This window comes from Sinocyclocheilus grahami, unplaced genomic scaffold, assembly GCF_001515645.1.
Source record: "Sinocyclocheilus grahami isolate Dianchi unplaced genomic scaffold, SAMN03320097.WGS_v1.1 scaffold68.1, whole genome shotgun sequence".
Lineage (NCBI taxonomy): Eukaryota > Metazoa > Chordata > Actinopteri > Cypriniformes > Cyprinidae > Sinocyclocheilus > Sinocyclocheilus grahami.
The window spans coordinates 1,923,201-1,949,677 of NW_015505247.1; the positions used below are offsets into that span (position 1 = coordinate 1,923,201).

Consider the following 26,477-nt stretch of genomic DNA (forward strand, 5'->3'; position numbering starts at 1 on the left):
ATATGGTAGTCACACAGACAAATACACTCAGATCTCTCTTCTACACTCATTCATGCCGCATGCCAAGAATGCAAAGACAGACATATTACTTCCTGATGAATCATCACTACATCTACGCAAAATATTTAACCACTCAGGAAAGTGTCACGTTGAGAAAAGTCCTCATCATTCAAATACCGTAAGCAAATTCTGAGGGCAAAATTCTATATTCTAAGTAGTGTTATTTACACATTATTGGAAATTCAAGTTTTTGGAGGAAAAGCAGTATTTTAGTGTCTGAGTAGAAAGTAGTTTACATAAATGGAAACCAATATGATACAGAACACTGAAAAACTGGTACAAACGTATATATATATGATATGATATGATTTTGCAGCACCAGAGATTAATGTATAGAAGACACCAAATGGAAAAAAATATATATATTATATTCAAATATTATTTTTAATTTAATTTTGTGTTGATACTGTGGCTTTCATGTGTTTTCATTTTACTTTTGCCCTGCTACTATCCTTTATAAAGTTAAATCACAATTTTTTTGTCGCGATGCTATGTGAATTTATCCAAACCATCTGCAGGGGAAATAGCAGGATAATAGCAGCAAACATACAAATATGACCACTGTAACATATTTAGAATTAATAGCTATAAACCTCTAAATAAACAACAATAAAAAGTTGAAAATCAAAGATCAATACCAAAGCAAGAAGCAAAAAAAAAAAAAATAAATAAAAATAAAAAGATGGGAAAAAATAGGTAGTCTAAACATTAGGACCATTAATAAACCAATTGTAAAAAAAAATTACTCATTAAAAATGATATGTCTTCTTGATAATCAACTTAAAACCATGACGATCATTATTCTGTTAATATTAGTGAAAGCAAACAATGTATCAGCATCATTTTAGCTATATATACTGTGAAAAGTGATCAAAGAAGTGCTAATTAATATCTACACAGGGTGATCAACACTGTTTGTGATTACAGACATTGCTGACTGGTCAAAATACATTCAGCGTATCACACAGAATTGCTCTTGATAGAGATGCATAGCAGTTCCAGTTCAATGAGACAAAACCGACAGGAGAAGTGCTCAGCTGAATATGATCAATGTTACTGAAGCAATTTTGAAACTTATTTGATCGAAAGCTCTTAGAGAGAAAAAATACACAGAAGTCCTGATATAAAACAACAAATAGAGAGAGAGATAGAGAGAGAGAAATAAAATATAGCTAACTATATGTTCTAAAGCTAACTTTACTCTTCAACGTATAATTTTTCTGAATTTAATTCAATGAAACATTTTTGGCCAGTGACAAACATAATGCAGAAAATCATTAATAAATGACATGCTCCCGGCGTAAATAACGTGAGCCTGGCGTACACCATTTGTAAATGATTTGTAAATAAATGCTTTAACATGTGTATCCATATTACAAAGGTCACAAAATTTAGCATGTAAACAGAACTATATGGAAAAACTAGCTTCTGACTGCTTGCACAAAACTTAATGGTCTCATTTTTAGAAAAATGACATTAAACCAGAGCATTTAACTAGGGTCCTATTAATGTCAGCACTGTGTAACACTGTACATGGCATTGAATGATTTTAACTTGAAGAGTCAATTACACACATGTAAACCTCTCCAAATACATAAAATGTAAGTAAATAAAACTTTAAATAAACGAAACATTAATAATTTACAGCTAGAATACATCACATGCTCAATGTGACCCAATATTATAGAAATAATATATGAGACTTCCTTTCCAGCACAACTAACCAGCACAGTGTTTTATCATGTTGTTAAAAAAAACTACTTCTGGAACATACATACTACTGTGTCTTAAAAATATAAAAAAGGGGTATTATAGCCTAAAGAATTGCCCTGTGTCAGTTTTGTTCTTCACATGAAGGGCTGACATATTAAAACGGGTTATTTTACAGACTATATTATCATTAGAATCATTCTAGTTTTCTCAAATGTACATTTTTAAGTATGCGGTTGCCACATGCACCACTGCTGTACAGTATTTCACTATACAGATGCTCCAGTGTAACAGCCCAAAGTGCAAAATATATGCTCAGTTACTAAGAATGATAGCCAATGTCATTTTCTCACCAAATATGCACTAGAGATGACACAAGTTGAGGAAAAAAAAAAAAAAAGTACAATGTCAAAGAGTACTGCCTTGAAACTATAAAGCAATCTGTAAACAATTGTTCTTCAGCTAGTTTTTGTCTACATTTTGTTGCACAAAGCATGCTATACATTGTAATGAATCAAACTGACTGAAATGTTTCATTATAAGGCATCCAGACGAGCCAAATTAATCCATTATTTGCTGTGGTTTTAAATACGCATAGGCTAGAATTGCTCTGGTGAAATTAGAAATTAAAAAAGGGACCATTTACTACTTCTGTGCTTGGCTGACTAACCGACTAGCTTAAGTTTAATCAAAACCGTCAACACTTTGGTGTAGTCAACTGTAGGCAGTCCACACATTTTGACAGTTCTGCGGTATGCTGAAGATATTCAGCATCAGTACATTCCAGTTCAACTGAATGACATTCAGAATGAAGTCTTTGGAGACTTTTGGATGCTCTTTTCTACATTTCTGTCGTCCCTGTATATAACAGAGGCAGGTTGTTCATTAAACACTGTTATTCACAAACACATTTTGCTCATTGCAATCAAGCTCAAAATAAATATTAGTAGTGTAATTCTGTACCAGTGTATCATTTTATAGATGTATGATTTGAAAAAATACCAAAAGGTTCCAGTACCGACGTCTTGTAACTAACATATCAACATGGCACCAAACACATGCCAATATCATTCATGAGTCTGATCACTCTTCATCTACAGTGTAAACACCCTCAAGACCAATAGGAGAGTTACCCTGTCAAACCCAACATTGCCTTCCAGTAAACCAATATGTTCCAGTGCTAAAACATCCAGTCAACTTTCACTTCTATGTCCCGTGGTGCCATCAATCCAAGTTTTTTCTTGCTTCACCACATATTTGTGGACAAACATGTACGTCAATTGATCTGGTACAGCTTTTGAATTCAGTCACAGCAAATTAAAGGCCTCATATGGACAATCCACCCCAGTGAGCATCGCAAAACACAGTGAGAGTATTAAGTGCTCAATTCTGTTATACTGACTGAATCCAAAGAAAAAGTCAACTTAAACACAGTTATTTTCGGTAAAACATAACATTGGTCTCTTCGCGCAAGAACACCGCTCTAAACTATGAATGGCTGCTTGAGAATATTTTCACTCACAAGTATTAGTCAACAGCTCAAAAGATTCTTTAAAAAAAATTAAAGTAAAGGAAAAATCTAAAAGGGGGGTTTGGCATCACCACATTTACTGCCCATCTTTCTTTCCAATATATCCGGTTGTTCTTGCAAACTTTATGGCATGAAATCTGTTCGCGTGTGAACAAATATACTTTTGTTCTGTCAGAACCAACATTCCAGCGTCCTTTTACAAGCAATATATATTTTGCCAGAAAACTTAAAGTTACAGTATGCTTTTGAGATCCTTTACTTCTTCGAGATCTTCCCAGCTTTTCTATTGGGCTCATAGGGTGTTCTCAGGATGCTGGGTGTCTCTTCCATTACCCTGACCAGTAGGTTATCAATGTAGTCTTCCAGCTGCCGAATATGAGCATCTTTCTTTCTCACCACCTCTTTCTGCTTGATGAGTTCTTGCACAACTTCCTCAAAGGAGAGATTGCTGTAGGCCGCCATATTCTTCTGCAGATCCTCCTATATGTGAGGAAGAATACATGACAAATGTTGTTACATCTCTACTTCTTATTATTGCCCATAACATGCTGGGAATCCAAACTGGGAATTAAAAAAAAAAAAAAATTACTGCCCATCTTTCTTTCCAATATATCCGGTTGTTCTTGCAAACTTTATGGCATGAAATCTGTTCGCGTGTGAACAAATATACTTTTGTTCTGTCAGAACCAACATTCCAGCGTCCTTTTACAAGCAATATATATTTTGCCAGAAAACTTAAAGTTACAGTATGCTTTTGAGATCATTTACTTCTTTGAGATCTTCCCAGCTTTTCTATTGGGCTCATAGGGTGTTCTCAGGATGCTGGGTGTCTCTTCCATTACCCTGACCAGTAGGTTATCAATGTAGTCTTCCAGCTGCCGAATATGAGCATCTTTCTTTCTCACCACCTCTTTCTGCTTGATGAGTTCTTGCACAACTTCCTCAAAGGAGAGATTGCTGTAGGCCGCCATATTCTTCTGCAGATCCTCCTATACGTGAGGAAGAATACATGACAAATGTTGTTACATCTCTACTTCTTATTATTGCCCATAACATTATTGGAATCCAAACTGGGAATTCAAAAAAAAAAAAAAAATGTAATTGTACTTTTGAAAAATAATTTGATACTTTAAAATTTCCAATATGAAACATTACACTGTACAATGTGTATGTGGATAAGCAATAATGCTACATACAGTAGTACCTGGACTAATATCTCTGGGATGCCAAAGCAAACTCGCAAAAAAAAATTTTTTTTACAAGGGCAACATATTTTAGGAGACAAAATCGAAATAAACATGTTATTTAATGCTGCCTTCAGAGCTCACTTAATAAACACGCTTTTATAAAAGGTGTTGCTCTAAACTCTCAAGCCTCAGTTCTCTCAAGCAGAGCGATTATGTGTTGACGTGAGAAGTGTCTGCATCTGACTTCACAATGATATTGAGGAAACAGGCAATTTAGAAACATTTGCTCATCTGATATCAAGTGTCTGACAAATTCACACTTTTTGCTGTCAAGTTGAAAACAAGCACTAAATGCGGTCAGTTGATATAATCTCTTGGAGAGCTTACCCATTTCATTGGTGTCAAAATATGAGTGGATGATTCTCAGTCATGCCTAATTACTGATACTTAGTTAATTACAATAAAACTGCCACCCAAAATCAACATCAACAGGACACAGACCTAAAATTCATCTAATTACCAAACAATCCAAATAGCTCCAGAAATGAAGTACTTACACCAAATCTACACTGATAAGGTTATCTGTGTTTAAGTAAATAACATTTAAGACAATCATTTTAAAAGCAAGTCACTATAACAAATACATTAAGGCATTAAATGAAGTTTAACAGTGACTAAAACCTTTAAACAACATTGGTGTGATTACTTCAACTGAATAGTGATTAGGGCTTGGCTACAAGTATGATTCACTAAATAATGAATGGAAGATATACTGATATATATATATATATATATATAACTCCTGAAATGTATCTGTGTTTATATGTAAATTAATAATAATACTTGGCAAGAACAAGCCTCAACACTTTTAACCTGAAGCTTCAGAGTCTGAGCTGCTTCTGGGTTTGAACTTGATCCACCATATCGGACAGCTGTTTATACATGTGACACTTTGATTATGATTATCCTCCTTAGATTACGATAATGAAAACAAAACATTCCTTTTCTTTTTCCCTGAGGAAACTGCAGAGCAAGTTTTACTCCATAAAACTGCCATTCTAGAAACTAAAGCAAAAATACAATGGCCCTAAAAAAAGTATTTAGACACGTAAATCACATTTAAAATATGTGAATTTCATTGCATAACAAAATATAAAATCAAGTAGCATTTATTTTAAATGAAAAAGTACAGTTAAAAAGGTACACTTTCCAAGGAAAACATTTGCTGAATGAATCTATTATTTAAAAAAGATATACTGTTCAAAATTAAGGCAAAAACACATTTGGATGCTCTTTGGTTTCTGGTAGTGGAATATTTTCCTAGTCAATGTGATGAACTACACCTGTAGTGAACTTGAGGGGAACTGACTTCATGTATCCACTAAAAATCATCATAATTTCAAAACATTTTTTTCAAAATTTGTTTGCTGATGCCATTTGCATGCAATAAAATTCATACACTTTTAGGTGTGCTTGTTGAGTTGAGTGTTTGGTAATGCTGGTCAACAGACACCGCAAGCCAAAACAACACTCTGGCAAATACAGAACAGCGAACAGTGAATCAAAGGAAGATTAGAGAAAGAGATGCTGCATGAATAGCAAAACCACCAGGGCACAAGCAAGCGGGGGCAGGAAAAGAGCCCAGGAAATGACCATGAACTGGCAAGCAGCTGATGAGCAGATTTAGGCAATCAGGAGTGTGGGAGAGATAAGACTTCCACTTGGCATTCTTCAGTTGTCTCATTATGGGCACTAATGAGGGCTTTTGCGTTGAAAATCTAAAACTCCAAGTCCTTTGAAATGTCTCGGCCGGCTCTCTCCCCACCCCCCATCCTTTAATTAAGGCCTTGGAGTGCCAGAGACACTATTTCACGGATGCAGTGTTAACATAACCTCAAAAATGGGTGAGGAAAGCCATTTTCAGCAACCCGTCTCCAGTTTCAACATCACTTCAGCGACTATTCTCACACAGCAGGCAAGCAAACGTTGTGTTGCTCCTCACTGGACACGATGCCGATCACAATCAGTATAATTATGACAAAGTGAGAGAGGGCCCCTTTCCACGTTTAACGCTGACCTTGGTTTGACCTATAGTGTAAAATTAGACCAGTGACAAATTGCGTATTATTAATGATTAGATTTCCAATTATTGAGTGAGAGAACATATCGTCCAAGATGGCTCGCTAACGAAATGGAAGCGCATTAATAAGATCACACTACTTCAAATTACATGCAGATCAAAGACGATGACCACCCATTTCAGCTGTTAATTAGATAAACGGCCCTCCAAGCAGAGCGATACTCAGTCAGAGATCAGCATCAATGACTTCCATGTATAATAGGGCTGCAATAAATGACCAATTAAAACTTTGGGCAAGTTTTGAAAACTTATGAGAAATGTGGTCAAACTTTGTCTGGACAGACTGGACAGTGACTGTGAAAATACACCCTTGTTAAGCAATGAATAAATGCCGATCACAATCAGTATAATTATGACAAAGTGAGAGAGGGCCCCTTTCCACGTTTAACGCTGACCGTGGTTTGACCTATAGTGTAAAATTAGACCAGTGACAAATTGCGTATTATTAATGATTAGATTTCCAATTATTGAGTGAGAGAACATATCGTCCAAGATGGCTCGCTAACGAAATGGAAGCGCATTAATAAGATCACACTACTTCAAATTACATGCAGATCAAAGACGATGACCACCCATTTCAGCTGTTAATTAGATAAACGGCCCTCCAAGCAGAGCGATACTCAGTCAGAGATCAGCATCAATGACTTCCATGTATAATAGGGCTGCAATAAATGACCAATTAAAACTTTGGGCAAGTTTTGAAAACTTATGAGAAATGTGGTCAAACTTTGTCTGGACAGACTGGACAGTGACTGTGAAAATACACCCTTGTTAAGCAATGAATAGAAATGGAAAATAATATTCTTACATTTAGCGTGGTCACATGTAATTCAGCTTTATATGTTTAACAATAGTGTAAAACAGAAAAGACATACAGTGTACACTATTTCTTTTGAATGAACTTACATGTGCACTTTTCATGCCGTGCTTCTTTCCGGGAGAGGTTTTGAATCTCTGTGTAAGGTCCTCATTGCTACTGGGATTTCTCATGTTGTCACTGTTAGACAGGAAAAAAAGACAAAACTGTTACTTCAATAAATACATAAAATGCACTTTCATCTTACAGGAAACCCCTTCATTTAACATTCAAATCAATTTAACATTGTTGAAATCTTGGTCGACAACAAGAAGCACTATTATGAAACACATCACAACCCTTAATGCACCTGCTACCTGCCTGCAGAAGTTCTTTATTTGAGTTGACTTGTTATCTGACTGAGGGTCAGGAAATGGTTTGACACCCCCTCACACACAAACAGCAAGTCTACTTATCATTTCTCAACAATTGGTCACTGACCACAACAAAGGCATTACAGCCAGTCACAGCACTCAGTCAGTGGGCGGTGTGACCAAAATCTTATATCACAGTATGTTCAATTTTATACCACAGTAACGGTATATATATTTAAACGGTTAAAAATTAGTGGTGGAAAGTCTATTATGCTCACCAAGGCTGCATTTATTTGATCAAAAATCCAGTAAAAACGTCTAGGTTACTTGTGTAACCCTCGTTCCCTGAAGGAGGGAACGGAGACTGACGTCGTCAGTCGTGACTGACGAATTGGGATCTCGCCCGAGAGCCCAATCCCCTTTGAGTGTTAACTAAACAAGCCAATGACAGTTGGCATGTGCCCAGCCGGCAGCTCTACAGATGTCTGCTATTGAGGCGCCCCGTGCCAATGCCCAAGAAGATGCCACTCCTCTCGTAGAGTGAGCTCTCACTCCGAGGGGGCATGGTAAATGTTGCCGAGGAAAGGCAAGATCTGCCCATGGGCTGAAGGTCCGACGGCAGCAAGGGGTGACAGAAACCCGGTAAGTGCCGTGTCATGCCCATCTCGGGATTCGGTCGTGAAGCCAACGCTGAAGCGGTCTCATATGAAGCAACTCGAGCGGCGTGACAGCGGCTGCGGATGCCAAATGCCCCAGGAGCCTCTGAAACTATTTCAGTGGAACCGCCGTCTTGCACTGGAAGGACCCCAGGCAGTTCAGCATAGACTGTGCACATTCTACTGAGAGACGTGCTGAGAGGTTGACCGAGTCCAGCTCCTTGCCGAGAAAAGAGATTCTCTGCACCGGGGAGAGTTTGCTCTTTTCCCAGTTGACCCAAAGCCCCAATCGGCTGAGGTGACTGAGCACCATATCCATGTGTTCGCACAACTGCGCTCGGGACTCGACCAATATGAGCCAGTCGTCGAGGTAGTTGAGAACGCGAATGCCCGCTTCCCTCAATGGAACGAGGGGTGCCTCCACGACTTTGGTGAAGACACGAGGCGACAGGGATAGCCCGAAGGGAAGGACCTTGTACTGATACGCTCGCCCTTCGAACGCAAAGCGGGCAGTGGGGCAGCGCAGTGGAACACAGGGACCCAACCCGGGAGGCTTCCGTGCATCACAGGGTGGGGTCTGAGTGCGCGGCGCGTCACTTACCTGGCTCCACAGCTGGGCAGGGGGCTCGTGAGGAGGCATAGCGTCCTTGAACTGAACCCTGCTGCCCCATGGCGAAGGGAGAGGGGGACGGCCATGTGGAGACTGGGTCTCGCGCACTGCCATCCTCGCCCTCTTGGAACCCAGGGAAAAAGGAACTCGCTCTTCTGTTGAGGTTTTGAGCACCACTGGCTGGGTAGCCAGCGGCGGAACAGAAAAAAACAGGAACAAAAGTTTCTCTACCCGGCCCTCCGCCGGGGGAAGGAGTGGTGCGGTCACCATCTCCTGAAGAGCCGGATTCAAGACCCCCGGGTCGCCCGTCCCAGGGACGCCGCCCGCCCTGGCGCTTCACGGGCTTGGCAGGGGCGGAGACGGGCTGCGCCGCTTTCCTGTGGCCTGCTCTCCTTTTATACCCGCGCTGCGGGGCGGGGTGCGCGTGGCGAAATACGCACGCCAACTGTCATTGGCTTGTTTAGTTAACACTCGAAGTGACTTTCATCGCCCTAAGCGCGAGGTCCGTCGCCATGCGCAGTTCCTGCAGCACACCTGGGTCCGCACCAACCTCGTGCAACTGCTTCAACGCTTTGGCCTGCCTTCAAAGACTTAGTAACCTCCTCATGCACTTCCGGGAAAAACGGAACCGGAGGCGGCTGCCGATGCCCGGCCTGCGCCCCCAGGAACCAATCATCCAGCCTCGAGCGTTCGGGAGAAGGAGGAGGCCTCCAGTGCAGCCCGACACTCTCGGCAGCCCGGGAAAGCATAGCGGTCAGCTCTGGATCTGACTCGGGCAACGCCACTCTACCAGACGGTAGCAGCGCAGCCGAATCCTCATCTCCAGAGCCTAGCCAGTCACGACTGACGTAACGTAGAACGTGACTGACTGAAAGGGAACTGTAATATTGCGAAATATTACTACAATTTAAAATAATTTTTTTCCTATTTCAATATAATTTAAAATGTAATTTATTCCTGTGATGGTAAAGCTGAGTTTTCAGCAGCCTTTCCTCCAGTCTTCAGTGTCACAACATGATCCTTCAGAAATCATTCTAATATGCTGATTTGCTGCTCAAGAAACATTTCTTATTATTAGCAACTTTAAAAACAGTTGTGCTGCTTAATATTTTTGTGGAAACTGTGATACATTTGTTTTCAGGACTCTTTGATGAGTAAAAACAGCATTTATTTAAAATAGAAATCCTTTGCATTTTAAGTCTTTACTGTCAATTCTGATCAATTGAATGTGTCCTTACTGTTATAATTTCTTTCTGAAAACAATAAATAAAAATCAAATAATAAGTAAAGAAATAAATCTGACAGACCCCAAACTTTTGAACACTAGTGTATATTATATGCAATGTAATAATGTCTATTAGACAATCTAGTGGCATAAATATACTTATGAAATTATTATTATTATTAAAATTTCTAAAGTATTTGTTTAAATACGACATTATTTTAACAATTTTAACAAAAATATATACAGTAAATGAATAAGTACACTGACAGTGCTGGTCTGGAACAATTTTTTATTTATATATAGATAGTCTGATGTTGAATTTTCTTTTTAATTATAACAGGAAATTTGGAAATTCAACCAGCTGACACATTTCTTCCACCCATTCCACAGCCATCAAACACCACTGCAACTTGCAAGAAAATATACTGACTTTATGCTTACATGGGCGTACCGTTATGAGTAGTGGTTCAGTCCTTTAATGATAAAACATTGTGAATGGATGAGGACCATTAAGGACGTTGGTTATCAAAAGTCAGTTAATGTATTACGGTGCAAAGATCACACAGATCTTTACATACTAGACAACATTAAGTAGGCTTGTTCGTGTATTTTTAGCTAACCTGTGACCCCTGGAAGACCTTTGATCTAAGATGAGAGAGTAACTGGAGAGATGAACGGCCTGGTAGGCTATGGGCAGATGAATTGTTAATTGAATGGTCTATCTCTCATTCAGATCTCATTACTGTGGCTTCGTCAGGACCCCGTAGTCCGAATTGGGCCTAATGACACTGATAAGGTCTTCCTAATGACAGACTTTCTCTGATAAACATTAAGTGTTCAACTGTCCTCATCTAACTCTACTGACAAAAGAGCAGAGGTTGGAAATGACAAGCAGAAGTAACAGAAGACACATTCCTCAGCAATTATTTTAAAAGGATGAATAATACTATTAAGTACATACTATAATATTAAATATAATACTTAAAATATATATTTACATATATATTATTTCAACTGCAACAAAAGCTTAAACTAGCTGCAACATATAAAAGGCAACAACAAAACGGCTAAAAGCTAGTCTTACCTGGATCTGTAGTGTGATAGGAAAGGGTTGGTTTCACTTGAGGTTTCACTGCTAAAGGGGTTTGGAGATCGCAGGTCTCCAGAGCTTCCTATTCGCATTCCAGCGGCCGTTTTCTTTCCTTCTTTCTTCCCAGTCACTCTGCCCAGAAGACCAACCTTCTCCTTCTTCTCTTTCTTCTCTGCCCCCCACAGCATCCCCTGATCTCCCTCGAAGGGATTGCGGTTGCGTGGGAGAGTGGCGAATTTCTGGGGCATGTTGTCTCCGATGTCGGAAAAGGGGTCACATGGAACGTCGCTGGTTGGGCAACCATATCCATCGCTCTGAGAGTGTCTGTGAGATGCAGCGACCCCTGTGGATGAGAAGGAGAGAACATTTTCTTTAGTGCTTTTCCATAGAGTGCTGCAGGGATGAGGTATTTTTGTAGGCCAAACCCGGAGACGAGTAAGCATTTTACCACTTCCGGTTCCATCATCCTGAAGTCAATGGGATTTGGTTGCCTGAAATAATGTCTGTGTTTAACACAAGCTCAAGATATTTTCACATTTTGTTCTACAACATATAATAACAAATATATAATAACCTCTAAGCTTTTAATTGCTAACTCACTGAGTGACTAAATGTGACCCTAGACCACAAAACCAGTCATTAGGGTACATTTTTATGTCAGCTGAAAACTGCATAAATAAGCTTTCCATTGGTGTATGGTTTGTTAGGATAGGACAATATTTGGCCGAGAAACAACTATTTGAATATCTGGAATCTGAGGGTGCAAAAAAGAAAAAAAATATTGAGAAAATCGCCTTTAAAGTTGTCCAAATGAAGTTCTTAGTAATGCATATCACTAATCAAAAATTAAGTTTTAATATATTTAAAGTAGGACATTTACTAAGTATCTTCATGGAACATGATCTTTACTTAATATCCTAATGATTTTTGGCATAAAAGAAAATCAATAATTTTGACCCATACAATGTATTTTTGGCTATTGCTACAAATATACCCCAGCGACTTAAGACTGGCTTTGTGGTCCAGGGTCACAAATGGGACTACAGAGGTTGTTGCAGATATTAAACGTCATCTCTCAAACAGTTAAACCCATCTGCTCACTAGTCAGCATTTAAAGCCTTGTGTTTAGTCACGTTCTTGAAAATTATTCTAACTCAAAGTTACACAGAAAATTATTATTTTTTGTGTGTTTTTAAAGACGGAGAGTGTTGTCGGAAGCTTAATGGTAGTGACACTGAATTCATGCGATTGTGGTGTAGTTTGTTTATGGCCTATGTTTTTACTTCTGGCTTTTTTGGTTAATTTGTGAAGATGAACAAAATATTTGGTCAAAGAGTTTATTTTCAGCAGTAATCCAAAAACCAGGTGCAAAAACAGGGCTTTAATTCAGAGAACCAGGGTGATGCTAACTTCCAGGTTGGCCATCACTACAGCAAACCATAGTGAACAATACTTATCGCTGCTAAAACCACACAATAAAATAAAACATAAAAGACTAAAATATAGTATATACTGAGCACTGTTCTACAGTGAACTACATAAACAGACCATGTATGTCCTCACCTTTCTCCTCAATAGAGTTCATGGAGTCGAGTTTGGGTCTGAAGTGAGTTCCTATCAGATCAGACATGGAGTGAGCAGCAGAAAGTTTCTGCGTCCCAGTGAGCAGCGAGCGTTTTGGCTTGGGTTCAGGTGCAGCCTGAGGGTGCGGGTGCTGGTATGGCAGAGAATCAATCTCGCTCTGTCCTGAGTGTGGAAGGATGGCGGAAGATGTGTCTGAAAAGGCACCGTCGTGCTTGCGACCCTTCATCTTTTCCTTGAGCTTGGAGAATGGCGATCTGGGTTTGTCTCGCATAGACAAATCGAACATGCTGGCGGTCATGTTGTTCCGCATGAACTGGATGCTAACTTGAATCTTGCCTCGGTCTTTCCTCTTCTTACCTGGCCGGGAGTCTAGCGAGTACCAACTGACAAGAAAGAGACAGGAAGTATAAGACATATAGCAAAAATAAAACTGTCAGAAATTCAGAAAGGCAGGTATAACAGTAAAACGTTTTATATATTTATTTTTAGATAAATACTTCTAATAATATTTATAGAAATGTTAACTTATTTATTTAGATAACTATTATTTCCACATCAAAATGGCAGAAAGCATTGTGAATTATCCAACAACTTTTTTTTAAAGGGGTCATATGATGCGATTTCAATTTTTCCTTTCTCTTTGGAGCGTTACAAGCTCTTGGTGCATAAAGAAGATCTGTAAAGTTGCAAAGACTAGTCTCAAATCCAAAGAGATATTCTTCATAAAAGTTAAGAGTCAGCCACACCTTCCTAAAACGGCTCGCTCTAACACGCCCCCACATGTCTACATCACTATGTGGGAAGATTAGCATAACGCCGCCCAAATGTTCACGCAAAGAAAGCAGAGAGGAGAAACAATAATGTACAGTATGTGGAAAAGAATGTGTTTTTTTAAACCTTAAACTGCATAAACACATTTCATTACACCAAATACACAAAATAATGTTCTTTTTAGCAACATCATATGACCACATTAAATTCTGTAAATGACAGATAATTTCCAGTTTCAAATTTTCCAGTTAACACAACCGCTGCACAGGTCAACTAGTCATCTAAAAGCACGATTAGTCAAGTTTACTAGTTTATCTAGATTTTTTTTATTTTTTGATAATTTGAGTAAAAAAAAAAAACCCTGTTGGAAAAGTTGGTAAAAATCAAAACGTACTTAAATTCCAAGCACAACCGCTACAGAGCTACACATCTTTGGCTGTTGTGCCACAAGTGTGGTTGGCCCCTTAGGTGTTATTAAAAAGCTAGGCTAGTGGTACATGCACCAGTAATTTGCAGATGTTCCAGTGTACTTTCACAGCTTGATAAAAACAAACAGGAGAAAACCGCACACACTTTCACTTCTTCTTTTCTGTGAAACCCCCCTGGTGGGTAGACTCTCTTTCAGGCTTTACTGTATGTATAATTCATACAAAAACGACATGGGGGCAATGTGTTTGTCTGGCCAAAAACCCAATTTCACTTCACACAAATCCACAGCATAGTCCATTTAGTCCATTTGAAAGCCTTCCCCCTTCCTGAGAACGCATATTATAGTAGGGATAAACATAATTCCCTGGTAACTGCAAAGGTTTGGGCCACATAAAGAATGTGAAGTAATACGCCCCCATCTAGGCCATTCTCCGGCTCCTGTTTATTTAACCTCTTGCTCTTTTTTTCTGCTGGAAGTAATGTGATTGATGCTGTAACTGTGTGAAAAGGAGGTGGCATTTGCACAAATCTGGCCTTTGTTCTTTGATGCTCACACCGGTATTTGGAGATTATGAAATGGACCATATTTCAGCAGAGGCACATGAATCTCAAGAGTGGCTGAATATTGATGCTCCTGCAATTCAAGACACTTGGAGCAGAATCATTAATTTAGAAATGATGGTCATGAACACTTAAGGTATAGGAACAATGCTAGACAGAGACTTTTATTCAATACAGGGTCAAAGTTTTTAAGTGAGCGGATGCCATACATCATTTTACAGCCACACTTTTTTTTCATTGATGTCAGTCAATATTATCCAATACTGCATATTTATTGTGCAGGTAAATAAAAACCATATAGATACATTTAAAAAAAAAAAAAAATTTTTTATGACAAAAACGCGAACATTTTAAACTTAAGATAAAAAGGGAAATATAAATATAAAATACCTAAATATTACTGAAAACTATAATAAACAATAACAGATACTGTACTGATTAACTGTATAATTTAAGCAATTTTCTTATGTAAATATATTGCTATTGTTATAATAATAATTATTATTATACTTGATTTGTTTGTTTTTTTACTTATTATTTTAAATGATTATATATGTTAAAGAGGGAAAGTTGTAATCATTCTGTATTTTGTGTTGTTTCTTTGAATAGAAGACTGGTAAATGTAATATTTAGCAAATCTCAAAATGATTATCTATTTTTCCATACAGTTCATTATAATATCTGTATGGTACCCCTATCCAAATGACAAAGGAAGATCTTGAATGATACATTTTAAAGGTGACAATTCAGCACAGTCCATCCAAATGTGCTAAAAAACACTTATGATGATATACATTGAAACTACTTAATTAAAACCTGATAAACTGAAAAGAGTGTGATTCATTATTTTTGTAAAAACATCAATCGGGCCCTTTCTTGACCTCAGCACTGATTAAAAACTCACAAAGCAGCCTTCTAGAAATGCAGTTCAACACTAGACACAGTTCTTTTATGCAAACACTACTGTAAACACTCCTTCAGTATCGGAACACGCTCCCCTCTGGGGTCGTCACAGGCTGCCATCTTGCTGAGTGCTCTTCTTCCATCATGGCACAGCTAGTGAATGGTGATTATGTTTCTTTCCAAGACCATCCACACACTGGGGAGCTTGTAGATCCAAGGGAAGAGGGTTTACCTGGTCTCAGGCCCAGTGAGGGAGCTCTGATCTGGGCATGTGGATAGCCAGCCAGCCCCTGTTCTTCACATGGGAGTCAAGGCCAAGATAAATCTTCCTCTGCCTGGAACCACAATACTCCCACTCTGCGAGGGCCGCTGGGAACCACCGTACAATCAACAAACACAGGTGTGCGATAATTAGGGCCCGTCGACTCCAATGTCGAAACGGTATTTGCCTATAACTGATATGGTACCGATATATTGTGCATTATTACAGGAGAAGACTCCAGTGCAAAACTTACTTTCACAAAGCAAACGGCAGTATTCTAAAAAGTATTCGGAGTTCTGTCATTTGTCACATTCATTAACATCAGGTATGCAAGACACTGGCACTGCCTTTTCTACTTCAGCCAGCCATACTTATTTCTCTCGTAATACTCAAATAACCTATTGCTAGTCTGTACATGCCCAAAAAAATCGAAATCAGAAAATTTTAAGACTGTCTTATGAAGCACTCTTGACATTTAGTTACAGAAAGTAGCCTATGTCACATCTGACAATGAAATTAGAGGAAGTCAGAAGACAGAAGAACACAAAATGGTACAGTTTCCTCGAAGGAAACATATCTGTTAGTCACCAGGGCCTGACAAACAGAGAGGAAAATATAATAGCATGCAGGACAATCATCCTCACTAGACCTGTTCATCTACCACAGGATTGTGACTCAAACTGCATGGAGTCAAAAGGCCTTTATCTGAGTTTCATACCAGAACAAAACTGGCCTGCATGAGATGGCTGCCCTTCTATAGTAATGCACAGCAATAGCATGTCCATAGACATTTAAAACTCAGACAACAGGTTTTAAAAACAAAGACAGGATTACGCCAGATGAATACTTCAAATGAATGCATCACTAATTGTTACAGAAGTAAAAAATAGCCCAGGTCATTTCAAAACCTTTAATTATGTTATAATTTGAGTACTATTAACTGACTTGGCTTCAAAATGCTGACAAGCATAAAACACTGGGGTCTGTAGGCTGATATGTCAGAGCGAGATAGAGCGAGGTCTGCTCTTAAACAATCAAAAATTCTAGTTTAAAAAATGAGAAAGAGAGAGAGAGAGAGAGAGAAGAAAGGCCTGTGATTTCAAAAGAATCATAAGGATTGCATAAATACAATTTAAACAAAAATTCTTAACTGTAATACCAGAAGAGGAGAAGACATTTAATGTCAGTTTCCTCTTTTAAGTTGCACTTCTGCTTATTTGAAAGAATGCTACATTTGTATAATTCTACAAGACTTTTGACAGATCCTTAAAAGATCAGTCATCAAAAAATAATTAAGTATTTAACTCACTTACTCAGTTTTTCGCCGTTCCTTGTTGTCAAATATTTCATTTAAGTTGATGATTTTTTGGCCCAGAAATTTATCCAATCCAACCAGGGACCTGTGCATGACTGTGAGGCACAGCTCATAAACCTCTGGATTGCTCTCCATCAGCAGCCCTGGCAGTTCAAATGAAGCCTCTTCTTTCCACACTGGGCTGAGGGTCTTCTCGGCCACCGATGTGGAGTACTTCTCTTTGCCCAGCTGGATAATGGTGTAGGCATCGTTGGTGCCATTCTTGCCCTTTGGTTGCAGGTCTGTGGCTTGAAGAACAGTGGCTTGGACATGAGTTGGAAACCACTTCTGTGACTGTTCGCCCAATGACATGATGACTTCAAGTGTAAAAATATGGATTTTGGTGTGTGAAATGATACGTTTATTACTTCAATTTGGCCTTGGCATTTTGTTTAGCTTCTAATCACAGGAAATGAGCGACCAAGAGTAGATACAAATGGAAAGTTATGTTTAAAAGCATGGGAAGAGCATATCTGTCATTTCAGAAACTGCGTCTATTAACAGAGCAGGTAATGATGTTGTTACACTCCGCAAACACTCCACACATTCACCCCACTCCAACTCAGGTCACCTAAACCAAAGAAAAAAAACAGTCTTAGAAAAATAATATTAAAACTTAAATTCATATTACAAATGACTCAGAAATAAATTAAATGAGTGACTTTAAAAATCATCAAATTCGAAAAGGTAAATTGTAAAAAAAAAAGTGATTTTTTCTTCTTGTGGAGACCAGATATAGATGTTTTTTTTTTTTTGGCTATATGCATCTCAAACTTATGTTATTCACATATATCTATTGAAATTTAAAGTAGTTTAACAAATTCATGAAAATTCATGTCAAATACATATATTGCTGTTGCTACAACCTACACTACTGGGAAGGGCTGTAATTTTTATGTTCAAAATGTTTTTCATGGACTGAAAAAAAAGTCCATGAATTTATGGAAATCAAACTGTCCAAATTATTAACTACGTTCCATCACCCCGATTTCATTTAAAAATGTTTAATTCAAAATGGTAAACATATAGGAAACGTTGTCATTCAAAAAAGAAAAGAAAATGAACTATGTAGCTTATACACCGTGGCACTATTATTATTTTTTAATGTAGATGAAAAGGTCCGAGGTTTATACTGTATATCAAATTAAATAAGAGTACCTGGTGATTCAAATAAATACCAGCTCTGTCATTTAACAGTACATTTATAATCGAGAACAGAACGTTTTTATTATATATTTATTATTATTATTATTATTCATTTAATTGATTTATTTATTTTGTTCTGTTAATCCCTCATATTTCAAAACACTGCGATTTACAACTTTTACTGTCACCTCAGGAGGGTGATCATGTGTTAAACTCACCCAGTAACTTACTTAAAAAAAACCTCCGCGGTCTCTCCTTATTTAATTCAATTAGAAACACCACTGCTAGTTTTACTACCCCCAGTTACTGCTGCTGTCAAACAGTCAAGCAGCACAAGGCTCTGCTATTTACCTCTGAAGCATCTTTCTCGAACACAGCTAGCGACGCCACGGCATGTGGGATGACCGCTTATGCCAATCGGTATCAATTCTCTGCATCTGTGGTGGATGAAAATGAATAAATTGCAGTAGACGACACTAATGCATCTTAAACAAATGTGTGGTATTCCACATCAGCCGTGCACTCGACTTCCTAGTTCCTCATTTCCGCCGATGTGGTCACAGGTCGACGTGCAAACTCCTCCTCTGTTGCCGTGGAAACTCAGGATTTGATCAGCGCGCGCCTGGCGCTGTTCCTGGGATTCCAATGACTGCGAGGCTTATGAGAGCCTGAGTACTTCGTTTCCCTTTTGTTGTTCGTTTTGTCGAGGAAAAGAAACAGGAAAGGAATAAACAGCTTGGTTGTAATGCTATTTAGAATAATTAAGAATGGGTCAAATGAAACACCATAACAATTAGTAGCCTATGTATCATTGTAACATCATACCAATTAATGTATCAAGTATCCATTTTTAGATAACTTGGATAATGTTTTATATAAATGACTTTTAGATAAAATCATGTAAAATTATAGTACCTATTAGTATTAGTTTTTTATTTGTATAAGCAGGTCAGTCATCAGTATTAGCAATGGGAAAAAGAACGAAAAATGGCTATATAGTAACAGAATGGAAAATATATATCATTATATATAATTAATGGATCAGAAGGTTAATTATACATCAGAATAGTAACCGAATGGAAACATAGAATCCAATTTAACAAGAGCTGCATAAATTGTGGAAAACAAATCAAATGTAGAGGGAAGATCAAAATGACCTCTCTGAAATACTGAATGGAGTCCCATTCAGGCTAGCTGGGATTCTTATAATGTCCACTCAATAAAGTCAATAAATGTCTATTGGAGGCTCTTGACAAAACTAAACCAACCAAACATGTTAACATACTGTCTGGCAATGTTTCTTGAGTGGGGACATTGAGGTATTGATAAGAGATTCATTTAAATGAGTACAGATGTGTGTGTCGTCCCAGTTGACAGGTACATCTTAACCAAACACATCTGCATTTTCATTTTATTCTCTTTCTCTCTCCTTATCCCCATCGGCCTGCAATAACCTCAGAGGATTGCGTACATACCAGAGTCAGAGGCATGAGTCTGGCACATTCGTCACACATAGATTATAACTCTTATCTGGAGTGTATCTCAGGATGAAAATGGGCCTGGTGTGGTGAAATATTAGGTCATATAAAATGCATTTAAGACAGCTTAAACTGAGGAGGGGCCCTTCTATGTGCCATTTCAAGTTAAGCCTCACTGCAAACACCAGGAAACAGCTGAGGAACCAGAGCAGAAGAATTTCCCTGAAGATAGCTGTATGGTCCTTTCATGGACCTGCCTGATGGCATGTGCTGGGCAACTGAATATCAGGCATCTCCCCTACGGAAACTGACATGTCAGATTTCACAAGTCAAAAATTCTGCTGGAATTTCACAGTGCATCTCTTCCTTCTTGTGAGATTTCAGCTTAATGTGTTTGTTTTTGATGCTTGTTTTGTTTCAGACATACACACATACAGTAGCCTATAATATATAATTTTATTTATAGATCACTATTATACCACAGTACTATAAAAATACTTTAATAAGGATGGCTTTTAAGGGTTATGATCCTATCCTTTCATTTAATCAAAACTAAATTTTGTAATCGTAGAGAGTTTTATGCCATAGTTTTATGTTTATTGTATATATAGCCCTAGTTTTTCTTTAGTTCCTGAATGTAATGGTTGTCTGTTTGCCAGTCATTCTGTTCTTTGTTCCCTTTGGTTTTTGGCTTATTGTTTGTTCTAGTTTTTCCATTAGATACCTGCACATAGATCCTGTTTTCTTCAGCTTCTCCACAATGTTACAGTATTTGACTGGCGTGTCTCTTTGACTAGTGCATCTTTGAGCCTATATTTAGTATAAGTAAAATACTTAAGTACTGTTAAAATCAGATACTCTAAGACTTTTACTCAAGTTGTTTTGGAATTGGTGACTTGTAACGTGTAGTGGAGTAATTTTCACTGTAAGGTATCTGTACTTTTACTCAAGTATGGTTTTTAGGTACTCTTTACACCTCTGGTCCACACAACACTCATACTCCAAAATATCAGTTAATTAATGGAGAAGATAAAAATAAACACACATATGTGTGTGTGTGTGGTGTGGTGTGTGAGTCTCTTTTTCCCCCAAAAATGTATTACAGGGTGACCAAACATACATCTGTCTTTGAGGTAGGCAGTGAAACCTTTTTGCTCTCAGAATATTGAAATTATTATTCCACAGTTTTGCTTATAGCCTGAAGTAGGAGAAATGGAGAAAAGGCTGTTGCGGCATTCCATTTTTCCATGTAGGAGTATAAGAGCCTGTGTTATTTGCATACCAGGGACATATTTAAGCTGTATTACATGCAGGAGAAGTGTAACGGGCAGAAGTGCTCTCAGAATATTGAAATTATTATTCCACAGTTTTGCTTATAGCCTGAAGTAGGAGAAATGGAGAAAAGGCTGTTGCGGCATTCCATTTTTCCATGTAGGAGTATAAGAGCCTGTGTTATTTGCATACCAGGGACATATTTAAGCTGTATTACATGCAGGAGAAGTGTAACGGGGAAAGAGGCTATACATCTAAAGTAATGATGAGTTCAAAAATGTGTGAGAAACAGCTTTACCCTGCATGGAAATACACTCTCTGGGATCATTAAGTCTCCTTGGCTTCAAAGTGCTAAAGCGCTCTAGTGAAAGCCTATTAGCAGTCACTGGGAAGCTCAACTCCGCACTAAACAGCGTGCTGTTTTCATGTCTTCCCTCAGTGATAAAGCCTTATCTATTTAAGATGCTTGAAAATAGCTCATATTGAGCAGCATATTAGAATAAATTAAATAAACACATTGCATATATACAGTATAAATCAAACTCCATGGGGTTAATCACATACACAAAGAAAAGACACTCATATTGAAAGCCTCGCAGAATAAGCAAAATCTTGCCACAAGACGAAGCTTTTCTCAATCTGTTTAAACAAATCAATCAAATTCCTGAAGATATTTGTGAAAATGTGCAAAGATTTATTATTGAATGCACATGGACAGGTTTCTGTTAACAGCTTTATAAAACCTAAACAGAGACAAACGCATGATGCAATTACAGTAATCAGCACGTGTCAATTAAACAGAAATTGCACAACTGAAAACACACGTTTACATTGTACTGAATGCCCAACTCATAAACAATAAAACACTCAGATTATAGATTAAGGAATGTACAGGTTTTGTACTCTTCACCACATTGTGGTGTAAAAAGGGATCAAATACATAATATATGATTTATTTTTGTTTATCACTGACATAAAGCAGCCTTCTATCAGAGATTTAACAACATTTGCATATCAATTCCTTATACTGCATACTGTCATTTATTAAAAAATGTATTATAAAAGTTATTTATAATACATACTAATTTACTAGAGATTATTTAGAACATACACACATTTGTATAAAAACTGTTTCACAACTTTACAGACAGCCTTCATTTGGTGCAACACATGCCTGCAAGTAGAACGGAATGATATTTATCCATCAAACATTATCTAAGCAGCTAATGTCAGTGCAGTCCTCTTTTGTAAAATATGAGATAAGTAGATACTGGTAACATTTAGCTAAATTGGTGCCCTTTGTGTGCACCTGGTGCCAAAGGTTAACATTGTGGTGAAGGTCTTCTCTCTCCCACAAGGATGCGTTCAGCCGATAAAGGTTGTCTCGACTTGCCATGCACGAGCAATGCCATAACTGATATATTGTTGCATTGTGGGTAGGAGTAGACTGAACACACTGCCGACTGGATATCTTGTATATTTGTGCATATTAGATTATATAAAAGAAAGCTATATTTTAGAGAATGAGAAAGAATTTCATTATAATGTATGTTCGATCCAATAGACGAATAAAAAAATAAAATCCTGAAAATTGCATTCTGTATTTATTTTTCTTTAGTTAAAAACTAATTTTGCTTGATTTTAGTCATAAATATCCAAATTAATATAATATAGTTTCAACATTTTAATTGATCAAGTGGGTTTTTAAAGCAACAAATATTATCAGTCAAAGGCCTGTAAAAAAACCCTGAATAATTATCACACATTTATTATTATTACTATTATTTATTACTTTATTAATTTGTAATAATTTAGATTGAGATTAACTTTAAAAAATGTCATCTATGAGCAATTAAATTTTTAGCACACATAGTTCACACAAAAGATGCTTAGATACTTTAAAAACAATTAATAATCCTTAGCAATATACATAACAAATACATTTGGTTATACAATATTTCTTTGAATACGCCTTTTCCGTTACCTTTTTTGTCAGATAGCATGGTGAGAGTGGAGGCAGACAGCTGTGTTGTTGACTAGAGGCAGACAGGCACATCGGGTGAAGTTCTGCTCCAGCTAGAACAGCACACTCATCTAATCCCTGAGGCAGAAGAGAGCGCCGTACAAAACTACTGTACACGCACTCACACATCTTCACTCTGCAGCTGTGATGAAGTCATCTAAGGGTCTTGACACGCTTTCGTCTAGCTTAGAAATCATTTTCAAATGTTTTGGGACTGGTGTCCACACTAGACAGTTACAAGGCTAGTACTGTACAAACCCATTGGCAGAGTCCGAGCTATTTATGGTTGCTTAATACCGCAAATGGTGTTTTCAAGTACCTGCAAAAGCCATGTACTCATAAATCAAGTTTTGCTGATCCATTTGGTCTGTGCATGTGAAAAAAAGAAAAGAAAAGAAAAGAAAATGTCTGTGATGTTAAATCAATAAGATCATAAACAAATATATATATATATATATACAAAAAAATTATTGTAATTTTAACTGTAAAAATGCTACAATATAAACCTGTTTATTGGTTAACAGTAAATTTAATTACTGTATACAGTGATAAACTGCAATAGATCTAACCTTACATTTATGCAATTTTACAGTAAAACTCTGTTACATGTAAAATTTGCGGAAGTGAAAAAAAAAGTCGTCTTATAATCTGCAGTGAAAAACTATAAAATGACATTCCCAGAACTCCCTGTGTGACATTTCACATTTGATGGTATTTCATTTAAATGTGTTTTTTTAACAGTTTTTCTTGTCAGTTATGTATATTGAGTAATGTATATTGCTACAAATCATGTTGTTTAATTATTATTTATTGTATAATTTCCGTGTTGTGTGTTGCAATAATGGTGTTTTGTATTTGTGTGTATGTATGACACCTTATATATATTAGTATTTACATCAGCTTGTGGAAAACCTACTTAAAGGAACAAAACAGATTTTAGACAAACATATATATCACATTTATGTAATATTATGTGTGTGTGTGTGAGAGTGTGTGTGTGTGTGTATGTGTGTATATATATATTTACATTACATTTAGTAATTTAGCAGACATTCTTATCCAAAGCGATTTACAAATGAGGACAATGGAAGCAATCAAAATCAACAAAAGAGCAATGATATACAAGTGCTTTAACAAGTCTCAGTTAGCTTAACGCAGTACACGTAACAAGGCTTTTTTAAATAATAGTGTGTGTGTGTGTGTATGTGTGTATATATATATTTACATTACATTTAGTAATTTAGCAGACATTTTTATCCAAAGCGATTTACAAATGAGGACAATGGAAGCAATCAAAATCAACAAAAGAGCAATGATATACAAGTGCTTTAACAAGTCTCAGTTAGCTTAACGCAGTACACGTAACAAGGCTTTTTTAAATAATATAATAAATAAAAAGAAAACAGATAGAATACAAAAAGATTAGAAAGCAAGTGTTGTTGTTTTTTTTTAAAGAAAACAAGCAGAAAATGAATAGAGTGCAAGTCTAAAAGGGACAAGTGTTTTTTTAAAGAATAGAATTAGAATATAAAGTGCTAGAGTTAGACGGTCAAATAAGAATGGAAGAGATGTGTTTTTAGCCGATTCTTGGAGATGTCTACGGACTCAGCTGCTCGGATTGAGTTGGGCAGGTCATTCCACCAGTAAAGTGCTAGAGTTAGACGGTCAAATAAGAATGGAAGAGATGTGTTTTTAGCCGATTCCTGGAGATGTCTACGGACTCAGCTGCTCGGATTGAGTTGGGCAGGTCATTCCACCAGGAGGGAACATTTAATTTAAAAGTCTGAGAAAGTGATTTTGTGCCTCTTTGAGATGGGACTATAATGTGCCGTTTGCTTGCAGAACGCAAGCTTCTAGAGGGCACACAACTCTGAAGTAGTGAATTTAGGTAAAGGGGTGCAGAGCCAGTGGTGGTATTTTAGGCAAACATCAATGCCTTGAATTTTATGCGAGCAACTATTGGTAGCCAGTGCAATTGATAAACAGAGGTGTGACGTGCATTCTTTTTGGCTCATTAAAAATGAGAAAACAAGCAGAAAATGAATAGAGTGCAAGTCTAAAAGGGACAAGTGTTTTTTTAAAGAATAGAATTAGAATATAAAGTGCTAGAGTTAGACGGTCAAATAAGAATGGAAGAGATGTGTTTTTAGCCGATTCTTGGAGATGTCTACGGACTCAGCTGCTCGGATTGAGTTGGGCAGGTCATTCCACCAGGAGGGAACATTTAATTTAAAAGTCTGAGAAAGTGATTTTGTGCCTCTTTGAGATGGGACTATAATGTGCCGTTTGCTTGCAGAACGCAAGCTTCTAGAGGGCACACAACTCTGAAGTAGTGAATTTAGGTAAAGGGGTGCAGAGCCAGTGGTGGTATTTTAGGCAAACATCAATGCCTTGAATTTTATGCGAGCAACTATTGGTAGCCAGTGCAATTGATAAACAGAGGTGTGATGTGCATTCTTTTTGGCTCATTAAAAATGAATCTTGCTGCCGATATAGATATATATATATATATGTGTGTTTTACAAACTTAACATTTTACATTACTGTATTTATATTATTGCATATTTTATAAGTCTGGACTTGCACACTAAAATGTAGTATGCTGCAGTGAAAATGTCTAAACTTGTTTTAAATAACTCCTGTAGTTGTCATGGGTATTGTTAAAAACTCAACCCTGGTGTCCCAGGAGTGGTAGCACAGAAGGGTCAGCGAGTCACAGCACTGCTTTACTGTCACCATCACTCTTCATCCTGCGCTGCACAAGACGTGTTAGTGACCTTACCAAAAAATCACTTATATCTGACCAGACCGCTAATGCACTATCCAGATGTTACGCTTTCAGCTTCATGTTTGATGTTTTTGTACACCTACTATTCTCCGTGCCTTATCCTGAACATGGCCTGCAGATCATCTATTTTTCTTTCTTTCTTGTCATAGTCTGCAAACAAATGGGGAGGCTGCATACAACTGTGAAAGACTTTGTATTGCAAACCACATAATTATTTGTATATTTGCTGGCTGAACAAAGGGCATCTTTCATCAGAAAGGTGTTTCCATTAAAAAATGATATAAAGGTTACCAAGATGACATTATGCTTCTTAGACGTGTTTGACTGACACTTTGAGGTTTATGACCTTCAGAGGTGAAGCTTCTGAACTAGATGTCCGAGACACAGAGGCAATCATTTTAATATTGTACTATTAAACAATATGAAAGAAAGTTGCAACCTCCAAACTAGTGATTTTTCTCTTTTCTTAATGGAACATTAATTTCAATAGGAAAAAAATATTCTTGAGAAGGACAAACAAAGAGCAG

General features: G+C 37.4%; 1 protein-coding gene across 2 annotated transcripts; it reads right to left on the reverse strand.

Annotated features, from left to right (window-relative positions):
* Positions 1-4,054: 4,054 nt before the first annotated feature.
* On the reverse strand, positions 4,055-19,004 carry rab11fip2 (RAB11 family interacting protein 2 (class I)). Of its 2 annotated transcripts, XM_016272253.1 has the most exons (7): positions 18,741-19,004; positions 17,203-17,814; positions 12,943-13,346; positions 11,374-11,722; positions 7,534-7,625; positions 7,367-7,371; positions 4,055-4,290 (listed from the first exon to the last, which is right to left on the reverse strand). In XM_016272253.1, the coding sequence occupies exons 2-7, from the start codon at positions 17,553-17,555 to the stop codon at positions 4,066-4,068; spliced, it is 1,428 nt and encodes a 475-aa protein (XP_016127739.1). In that variant the 5' UTR covers positions 17,556-17,814; positions 18,741-19,004; the 3' UTR covers positions 4,055-4,065. The 2 variants fall into 2 exon arrangements, with proteins under 2 accessions (XP_016127739.1, XP_016127740.1); XM_016272254.1 differs by lacking the exon at positions 7,367-7,371 and having other exon boundaries at positions 7,535-7,625.
* Between the last annotated feature and the right edge of the window lie 7,473 nt (positions 19,005-26,477).